The 10790-nt window shown below is 48.9% G+C and overlaps 1 protein-coding gene across 1 annotated transcript; it reads left to right on the top strand.

Moving 5' to 3' along the window:
* The first annotated feature begins 712 nt into the window (after positions 1-712).
* Positions 713-10707, top strand: LOC146337659 (uncharacterized). Its single transcript, XM_084815060.1, has 4 exons — positions 713-970; positions 4545-4631; positions 6410-6484; positions 7371-10707. Exons 1-4 carry the CDS (start codon positions 835-837, stop codon positions 7484-7486), a joined length of 414 nt encoding a protein of 137 aa, XP_084671186.1. The 5' UTR covers positions 713-834; the 3' UTR covers positions 7487-10707.
* Positions 10708-10790: the final 83 nt, after the last annotated feature.

The following is a 10790-nucleotide window of genomic DNA, read 5'->3' on the forward strand; positions in this document are numbered from 1 at the left end:
GTGTACATAGGCATACTGCCCCTGATACTGGAGGTAGCACATAGCCATCAGGACTAGTAGCCATTGATAGCCTTTTCTTCCAGGAATTTGTCTAACCCCCTTTTAAAGCCACCCAAATTGGTGGCCATCACTACACCCTGTGGTAGCGAATTCCATAGTTTAAGTATGCGCTTTGTGAAGCAGCACTCCCTTTGATCCATCCTGAATCTTGTTGGCTTTGATAGCTTTCCCTTACTCAGAAATTTAGCAAGGTGAGGTAAGAGGCCCAGCAGTCCTGAAAGTAATGAGCTATTGATTGATTGATTTGATTTAATAGTTAATTATTTATTCCAGATCTAATCCGCCCAATAACCAATGTTCCCTGGGTGAACCACAAAAAGATTGAACTCTGCTTTCCCCAGCCAGACACCTGCCAGGTGTGTTGGATGAAACTCCCATTATTCCCATGTATGGCCATGCTGGCTGGGGATGATGGAAGTCGCAATCCAAGCACACTTTCAGGGTGCCGGGTTGGGGAAAGCTGATTTCCTGTCTCCCGACTCTCTCTCTCAGTTACATTTGGCTTTGACCTCTTCATTGGGCAATGTGTGGTTTGCTTATTGGAACTGTTGAGCATGTGGGGGAGGGGGGGACAGAGAGGTGTGTGGAAATCACCCTTCTCTCCTTGAGATTTCGATATTTCCCCAGGTCCTTGAACAAATACATTAAAGACAGTGTTACAGGAAAGCTTTTCTGCACTGGTGACTGGGGGACTGCCCGGAAAAAAAATATGTTTTTCTGTCTCTAATCCTTCCTACCCATGACCTCAGAGGGTAAATTAAGGAAGCAGCCCAAATGTTGAGAGGACAATCTTTCCCTAGAAGCGCTGTGCACCAGAGAGACCCTCCAGCAGCTGCGATGGAGAGATTCTTTGCCTTGGGTCTGCTGCTGCTGTCTCTCAGTTTGGTTGGCTGCTCAGCCAAGGAGGAAGGTGAGAAGGAAGGAGGGGACGGGGAAAGCGATGGGGTGAGTGGGAAAGGCCGTGGAGGGTGGTGGTCCGACGTCAGTGGGCGGTGAATCCGTTCCAGGTTTCAGTCAGAACCCCTAGTGGGTTCAGCACTTTGGCTAGCTCCTTTAGAGTTCTGGCTGGTTCCGACTGAAACCCAGCGTGAATTCACTGCCCCACTGACATGGACGCCACCAGTCTCCACTGGGGAAAGGGTTCCAGGAGAGAGAGAGGGAGAGATGGAGGAAGGGAGGCAGGCACAGGAAAACACCTGGGGGGGGGGCGCTGGTCCTTTTTCAGCTAGCCCCCACCACCACCACCACCACCACAGGGCCATCACCTACCGGCTGGGAAAGATCCTGATGTCTTTTTATATGTTAATGTTGTTCTTTGAGATTATATTCATATATTTTGTAAGCCGCCTTGGAAGAATTTGTATCCTGAAAAGAGGGGGGGGGAGGAGTATAATTTACAACTACGACTACTAACAACAACAGGAGAAATCCCCGCTTGAATTCTTCTCAATGCATGGTCCGTTATGCGGAGGCCTGGGCGTGGCGCGCACCTCCCTCCGCACCGTGCCGATGGGCCAGCTGGAAGTGAGCCCCGCTGGGGGAGCGAGGCTTGTGGTGGCAGCGCCTGGGGGTCCGTGCGCCCCCCCGCGTGATCTCGATTCCAGTCTCGGTGGGCGGTGAATCCGCTCTGGGTTGCAGTCAGAAGAGCCAGGACTCTGGAGGCGCTCTCCGAGGCGCTCTCCAAGAGTTCCGACTGGCTTCGCACCTTGAATAGCTCCTGTAGGGTTCTGACTGAAGCTCAGAGCAGATCCGCTGCCCCCCCCCCCCGGGACATCGGAGCCACCAGCCTCCGCTGGGAGCAGGAACGGGGGCCCGTAGCAGGAGCGGCAGCGCCGTGCGCTTTAAGGGAGGGACTGAGCAGATGCGGAGGAGGGGAGAAAAGCGCCTGCCGGTGGGGAGAAGGGAATGTTTGGCAGGCGGAGCTTGTCCTGAAGTGGGGAGGAAAACGGCATCAGCCCCAACTCCCTCTTTTACGGATACACCTGTGAAACAGACAGCCGTGTCCTCTTTTGCACACGGCCGTTCCCGAGAGCAGACGTCCCCAACCTGGTGCCCTCCAGATGACTCGGACTTCAGCTCCCATGAGCCCCAGCCAGCGTGGCCAATGGCCAGGAATGAAAGGGGTTGCAGTCCAACGCGACGGGAGCAGAGCGGGTTGAGGGAGGGTGCAGGGAAGAGAGAGGTCTGGCGGGCGCACAGCTCCTCTCAGGGTGGCACTGCAACGATGGGAGAAAAAGGGGCGCGCCGGAGAGGAGAGGCGCCGCGGGAGGACACGTGCCCGGGAGGCCTGCACAGACCTCCCACTTAGAGCGAGCGAGCGAGGGAGGGAGGGCTGGTGATCTGGCAGCTAAATCACCTGGGCGACACCCGGATCATCTTCAGGTAAGGCAGGAGCAGTGGAGGCTGGTGGCTCCGATGTCAGTGGGGCGGTGAATCCGCTCCAGGTTTCAGGCAGAACCAGAACTATCCTAGCACCTTGGATAGCTCCTTTAGAGTTCTGACTGACACCCAGTGTGGATTTACTGCCCCACTGATGTCAGAGCCACCAGCCTCCACTGCATCTGCCCCAGGCCTTGGAAAGCTAATGCCCATCGCACAAGACCAGCTTGGCCCAACTGGGTGCCCTCCAGATGTTTTGACTACAAATCCCATCAGTCCCAGCCAGCATGGCCAACCGTCAGGAATGCTGGGAGTTGTTGTCCAAAATGTTTGGAGGGCATCAGGTTGGGGAAGGTTGGAGAAGACAGAATTTGGCTCCACGGATCAAAGTTGTAACAATGTACAGCAGCTTCATGGGCTCATCCCCAAACCCAGCCGATACAGTCCTGCAATGGTTCTGAAAGCTGCTCAGGTTTGGACTTGGGGTGAGCCTGCTTCAGGAGCAAGTTCCATAATAAAGGGAAACAGCGGCCTTTGTGCCCTTAAGGCCTGAGCGGGATGCACTGGCGGTGTTAGGCGAGGGCACCCTGGGTGGCTCTTGACATTAATAAAATCATAAAGGAGAGTATGGGAGAAGGCAACCTCTAAGAATACGTTGGGTTTAAGCCGTTGAGCACTTTATAGGTTGCACTTTGGACTCCAATGAAAAGCCAGTACAGACACGAGAGCCCCGATGTAATGGGCTCCTGGTGGTCCATCCCAAAATGGCATCTTGGCAGCAGGATCACAAGGATTGTTTTCAAAAGGCAGAATGCAACAGGTTTCAGAGCCGTGCAAAGAGGCAGGCTCAGATTTGCCCACAACTCACTTGGGTCCACAGCCATGCCTTTCATCAAATCTTCTGACAAAGAATTGGACAGTGAATTGATGAACTATTGAAACAGCTGTGACATCAGCTGTGGCCCTTCTTTAGCACCCATGTTTCAATAGAGCATGAGGTTTTCTTCCGTCAACAGGCAGCTTCATCCTCTTGGCTGCAGCAAGGAAAGCTTTTCTTCCAAGGTTTGGCTGCATTCTAGTCATGGGGGAGAAGAATGCCTGGGCCAGTTCAAGTTGCCCTAGGCAAAAATTAAATTGGCAGGGTGCCAACTCATCATTGGGCTGTGGGTGGAGGGTGCCATGAAAAGGTAGTTGCTACCCTTTTCACCTGTTCCCCAAGGAAGCAAAGGGACAAAATTGGGATAGTCACATGAAATAAGAACATAAAAAGAGATGTGCTGGATCAGACTAAAGGCCTTTCTCAGCCTTCCCCAACCTGATGACCTCCAGATGTGTTAGACTACAACTCCCATAACCCCACAGCTATCCTGGTTGTGGGATTATGGGAGCTGTGGTTCAAAACATCTGGAGGGCACCAGGTTTGGGAAGATTGGTCTATGTTGCCCAGCATTCCTGTTCGCACAGTGGCCAACCAGATGCCTGTGAGGAGCCCATAAGCAAGACTTGAACACAATAGCACCCTTGTTCTCCCCAGCAACTGATACAGAGAAGCATACTGCCTCCGAAACTGGAGGTAGCCTATAGCCATCATGGCCAGTAGCCACTGATAGTCTTAGGGTGCAACCCTATGCATGTTTAGACAGAAAAAAAGTCCTACAACTGCCAGCATGTTGGCTGGGGAATGCTGGAAGTCGTAGGATGTTTTTTTTCTGTCTAAATATGCATAGGATTGCACCTTTATCCTCCACAAATTGGTTGAATCCTTTTTTAAAGCCATCCAAGCTGGTGACCATCACTACTACATCTTGTTGTAGCAAATCCCGTAGTTTAACTATGCACTGTGTGAAGAAGTAAAATGGGGCCCTAACCCAATTGTGTCATCCAAGGCGTGCATCAGGGGGGCAATTTGTATTCTCTCTTCTAGGGTTTTCCTGATCAGCTTACCTCTTGGGATCCATCATCTCAGACCGGCACCCTGTCGCATCTTCTCTGTTGGGCCAGTCCTGAGTATGTGTGTTTACACGTGTGTTTGTGTAACTGCTCAGAGGTTGGTTGTCTTGATATCAGACTTGAATACGTGGTTAGATTTCTCCTTTCTGCTTCAGATGGAGGATGCCAGTTTGACCACACGAAGGGGGAGCTGAGCAGATTTAAACGAAGCCTGCAGAGACACAAGCACTGCAGATGTCCAGGTGAGTCTCTTCCCCACCCGTGTGATGGGGAAATGGAAGCTGAGGAGGAAACTCTGCCAGGGGCTGCTTTCAGTTGGCTGTGTAGCAGCCAGCTGGCACTGCAGTTTGTTTGCTACTTGGGGTGTGTCTTTCTTTCGAAAGAGTTTGCCTTCCCTACAGATGCTTTACGTAATGTCCTGGGCTAACCATTACTTGGAAGTTTCAACCCAAAGGCAGACTTTCCCTGTTGCTGCACTCTAATTCTGGAACTTCCTGGTGTGAAAAAGTGAGATCTGCCTTAACACTCTAAATTCAGGGGTATCACTAAAGGAGAGGAGCTGTTGCTAGGTACCCTGCCATGTGTTCAGATCACTTACGGTTTTGATTGAGGAGTGCCTTTATTGCTGGCTAGGTTGCTAGCTCTGCATAGCAAGGGACTATTGATAAAAACAACAACTGAGATTTGCCACAACATGTTCTTGCCTGGAAAGTTCCAGTCCATCAGCCAGCCATGTCCTCCTCCACAACACTCCATTCCATCCCTCCCCGCACCCCACACAACAGACACTCAAAATTCTGTGGCCACTGAGCATGCTCAGTCCTCATTGGGCTGTTTTGGGTTCCCTCTCTCCCCTTAGTTTTCTCCCCCATAGGGATATCTTGTACTCCTGCAAACTGTGGGGCTCCTTCATGCCTGTTGATGCCTCCCTCTTATATGTGGATGGTGCCGACTGGCTACATAAGGATCCATGTTGACCTCTGAACTTAAAGAACATCAGTTCTCAAACTTTTTGTTCTGCGGACCACTTGAAAATTGCTGGGAGTCTTGGCAGACCAAGATTATAAACATTTTTGTTCTACAAATCAAAGCACACACATCACTCATATTTACCACTTATAAGGTGCCTAAAATTTAGAAAGTGCTGTACACAGATTAAAAACAAGACAATCCCTGCCCAGATTCTTACACTCTTAAGAGAACATGACACAAGTCCTATATTAGCTGATCACCATCATGTGGAGCAGGAGAGCAAGGCAGCACCAGCTGGCTGTACATCCCCATCAGCCCAGTCCCCCACCCTTCACACATTGAGGGTGGTGGTGGGAGTCTGAACAGGGAAACCTACTATAGATGCATAGACTCCCAGCATAATTGAGTGTCCTGAAAGTTTTCAGTCATGTGGAGAGCTGACGCCAGCTTTCCTCAACCTGGTGCCCTCCAGATGTTTTGGACTACAACTCCCAGCATTCCTAACCATTGGCCATGCTGGCTAGGGCTGCTGGGAATTCATCTGGAGGTCACCAGGTTGGAAAAGGCCGGTGTGTGTGTATAGAGCAGGCTCCCTTCTTCCAACCTTCCCAGGTGGAATGGTCACTAGCAGATGATGGCTGAGAGAGGGAAGGATCCTAATCTCTGTAAGTGATTGTGACTATGGACCCAGCATGGTGTTCTGGATGAATTCCGAATATAAAGGTGTGACCTTGCCCAAGTGGGGAGGTGACACATTTCCTGGGTAGCATAGCTATGGAGAAACAGTCTTTGTTTACCTCTTGGAGAACTAGAAGGCACATTTGGGTGGGGTGGGGATAATTTTGCATGTGATTTGGCTTGCTTGCATGACTCATCTGGGCAGTTGACCGAGCATCTGGAGTGCTCTATCTGTGTGCTCTAGCCCTTGTTGGTTAACAGGGTCGGGGGGAACACTAAAGGGCCCTTCCTGCTCCCCAAATCCTTCAGCTGTCTCTTCCCATTATCATGCATACTCTCACTCATCCATCAGTGGCTGATATCATTTTAGGTCTGCATGAACCCCAGAAGCAGAAGAAACATAAGCTTCTGTGTCCCTGTGACGGTATCAATTTTTCACTGCCAGGTAAGGAAATGCCCCTAGGCATGGCTGATAATGGGGATAGGATGAACATGGCATACATGCATCCCCCAGAGCTCTTGTTGTATCCTAGGCAACTGGAAGGGCATTTGATGGGAGGGAGGGAGCATCAAGCAGAATGCTTCCTGGACTCCTGACATCACTCATGTTCCCTGCTAGGGTCACTCTCACCTCTGCAGGGCATAGCCCAGCCCCTTTAATCCCCTTCAAAAGGGCTTGTGTGTTTCTTCAGATGGATCATCATGGTCTGTTAGGGGGTACAACAGCAAACACACAGGCCACGTTAGGCACAACTTATCTGTTCAGCCCACGCTCACTATGAACCAGCTAGGAGCAGACCCAAATCCAGTTTTGTTCAAAAACTCTTAGCTCCAACCAAACGGGAGCAAGCAAACCTTTTTTAGCACCCATCTTCTGGTTGGCAGAACTTGCATGTATTTATGTATTTCTCAGATTGATATACAATTTCATATGCTATACTGTAAATCACAAGTACAGAACATCAAGCTTGGGGGCCCAATCCAGCCCTCCAGGGTTCCCCAGCTGGCCACACCCCCTTTTCCCCTGACCACCCATCGTTTGGGGGTTTCCCAGCTTTTGAGCAGTTTTTCCTTCATTCTAAAAGGCTGAAATGCCTCTCCTAAGGCTTAGTTACTGACAGTAAGAGCTTTCAGCTAAAATAGGCTGACATTTTTGGCCCCTCCCCTTTTGCCTTCAGGCCCGCCTCCCCCCCCTGGAATGCGGCCCCCAAGAGGCAGAAAGAGTTTCAACACCCCTGCTGTAAATGGTTAGAAAAGAGACAGGATGGAAATTAGGTTCAGCATCATAAGTAAAGAGTTAAAGTGGTCTTTCTTTTTTCTCTCTCCTGTAGAACAGTCCCACCACCGTCACCATGGCCATACCAAGCAGCATCTGCACCGTAAGAGACAGCAGTGCCAGATGTTCCTGAAACACTGCTCTCTGAAGAGGATCCACATTCCTCTGTAGCTATATCTGCCCAACAAGAGTTTTAGGTCTGTGGCTAATCACCTCTTCTTGGGGCAAAATACCTTGTTCTGCATCTGTTTCAGCCTTGAAAGGCAGCAAGTAATGAACCCATGATGTAAATTTTCCCCAAAAATGTTAAACTAAATTTTTTTCCAAACCCTAAAATTGATTATAATCCAATTTAGCATGTTTATTTGGCTTACATTTAACAAAAGGATGCTACATTAATTTAGTGTGTTCTATTAATATATCAGAAGTTTTTCCAAAACCCAAAAGTATATGCACTGAGATGGGCAGGGGCAATCAATAAAGCACACCTAATGTGGTTTCCATGTTATATTCAAACAAATTCAAAGCTATACATAGAATGTTTCTGTTCAGAAGTATTCCAATAAAACAAAGTGTAACATGATTTAAAATAGGAGAAGGAGAATGCCAAAAGTAAAACCATAATTTGCAGCCCAATCTCATGCACATATACTTGGGTGGAAGTCTCACTGAGTTCAGGGAAACTTACTCCCAAGAAAGTATGACTGTATAGGATTGCAGCTTGAGTCACAGGCTAGCTGAGATAGAAAAAGTGGACACATTTTTAAATGGAGGAAGGAAATCAATTGAGGGTGCTATCCTGTGGGGATAGGCGGCCGCCCCCAAACTCGGAGGCGACCATCTATCCGATGCAGGGCAGGAGAAGAACGGAGGGAATCGTCCCCTCTGTGCTTCAGCTGCCCTGCATTTGTGGCTAGACAGCCAGTTTCAGCTGTCTAGCTGTGGGAAGGCGGAGCGCGGGAAGTGGCTGCCCGACTACACATAGGATGTGTTGTACCGGCAGTTCCGCCCCCCCCCCCAGAATGCCCCCCGGAATGCCCTGTTTTCACCGCCCTGCACTCCTCTTCCAAGCGCAGGGCTGTTCTACACTGCCTGCGAGGCAGCGTGGGAGGGGGGAAGGTCGGTTCTCTGGGAACTGACCTCAGAGCGCAGGCTCCGAGGTTGGTTCCCAGAAACCGACATATCCTATGGCTGTCTAGCTGCTGACTAGCGGCCATAGGATTGCTCCCTAACTGAACTATAGATGGCAACAAATTCCATAAATTAGAAGCAATAAGGGAAAAAGCATGAAGATGCAGAACGGGTGAAATTAGATAGCTTAACAGAGTACAACACAAATAGCTAGAAAGGGAGTAAACAAAAAAGATGAAAGATAAACAGGACCTAGAGAATGGATGAGTAAACAGCATAATTTCAAACTGAATGCTAAATGGAAAGGTAAACAGTGCAAAGAAGAAAGTACAGAAGCGTGTTATTTGATGACAACAACAAAGAATCAAGAAGCTTAAGACAGAACAGAAAAGACTGACTAAAAGAATGTTATACTAATCTAAATGACACAAAATAAGAAACAAAAAGAGTGGATAGAACAAAGGACTATGTTTAGCAATATTGTTACACACGTGTACCTCACTTCCAAGCAGTGAGATATTTCAGATGATCCAGCACTTATCTGGGGTTCAGTTTCCTTAAAAGGAGGGTCACTGGAGACATATGGTGTTTCTGTGATATAAAGTGTGTGCGTGAGTGTGTGTATTTATAATTATAATTATATATATACAACATAATTACACATACAGAGAGAGAGAGAGAGAGAGAGAGAGGCTGAGAATAAGATGGAGCTCCACAGCATTAACACCCCAACAGATTCCAGTACCTGATCAGATTTCCAGGGGAACCCATAGCACCATAGGATTTCCTGCAGAGAGCAAAGTCAGCTCTCTGCCTGCCTTTTCAGACCCAGTCCCAGCACAGACTGCTTACTAACTCACCTGCTTTCTATGTTCTTACCCCAGATTCAGTTAGCACATTCCTGGGGCGGGGGGGGGGGGAGGCCTCCTATTCACAGATCTTGTTCAGTCGTGTCTGACTCTTCGTGACCCCATGGACCATAGCATGCCAGGCCTTCCTGTCCTGTGCTCTCTCCCGGAGTGTGCTCAAGTTCATATTCATTGCATCGGTGATGCTATCTAGCCATCTCATCCTCTGCCGTCCCCTTCTCCTTTTGCCTTCTAGAGGTGGTCAAACTAAACTTGACCAACCACTTTGACCCATTCTAGTAGTCTTTTTTTCAGAACAGACTCAAAGGCATCCCTTCTCCGCTGTTGGGCAGCCTTGCACATGAGGAGGGATGCCTTTGAAGGCACAGATTGTGTTGGCTGTTTGCTGGCGTGATCCATGTCTTCAAAACAGGACTGGCATCAAGGATAGGCATGGTGGGGCATCTGCCATGGGCCCACACCACAGCAGGGGCCAGGAGCAAGAGCCCCCTGGACTTGCTCCTCCTCTTCACCATTGCAACCTGCTTGTTCCCCTGCCTCTCGCTACCAGATAACGGTGGTGCTGAGAAGAAAGAGCAGTGGATGCCACTGCCTGCTTGCTCACTGGATCTCTGCCTGTGAAGCAAGCAAGTGGTAGCAATGATAAGCGGGTGAGAAGGCAGATTCGCTGAGGGAGCCCTCAAAAACCTGGAGCTTTGAAGGCTCCCACAGCACGCAAGCAACATTTTGTTGCCGAGCCCCGTGTGCACCATTGGAGGCCTTCCACTTGCGGGGCTTGGAAGCATGATGATCCAACAGAGCAATTCTTATGTTGCAGCATACTTGTGTGTTGTCGTTGTTGTTCAGGAAGGACAAAACAATAAAAAGCTGGCTGCAAAGCACTTTACTACTCTTAGATACACAACATATAAATGATTAGTAATGAAAGTTGGAGGCTTCAAGCCATGGAAGGGCACAGGTCGCAACCTAGGTTTTTGAAATCATGACCTATGACTTTACTACAGGAAATGGTGATGTAATAAAACTGAAGCTGCAAGCTTTAACTGATTTGTTGACTAACGGGGTAAAAAGAGGTAAACTTCAAACAGGTGCCTAATGGAAGACCAATTAGAATTTTTAAGGAAGCTCATGTTGAAAGAGAACTTGTAACCGTCGCCTCTAAAGAAGAGGTTTTGTCAAAATGTTCCATGCAGTCTATTTTTGGATCAACAAATTCTCTTTTGGGGACCAGATCAAGGTTTATTCACTGTTTTGTTTCTCTTGCTTGAAAGCATATGTCCCTGCTTGGCCTTCTTTTTCTTTTTGTATGCCCTCTAACACCAAGTGGCAGCATTTGCTTTATTCCTTTTTTAATAACTGCAAATAAATGTTAGTTTACACTTTGGAGAAGAGATGGCACCTTGCCTCCAGCTCTGCTTCCAGACGAGGCTTTTCTCTCATCATCACCTGGCCTCATTCATGGAATTTTGCAGGGG

This window comes from Heloderma suspectum, chromosome 10 (assembly GCF_057233095.1).
Source record: "Heloderma suspectum isolate Gila_16-S chromosome 10, 16-S_ref, whole genome shotgun sequence".
Classification (NCBI taxonomy): domain Eukaryota; kingdom Metazoa; phylum Chordata; class Lepidosauria; order Squamata; family Helodermatidae; genus Heloderma; species Heloderma suspectum.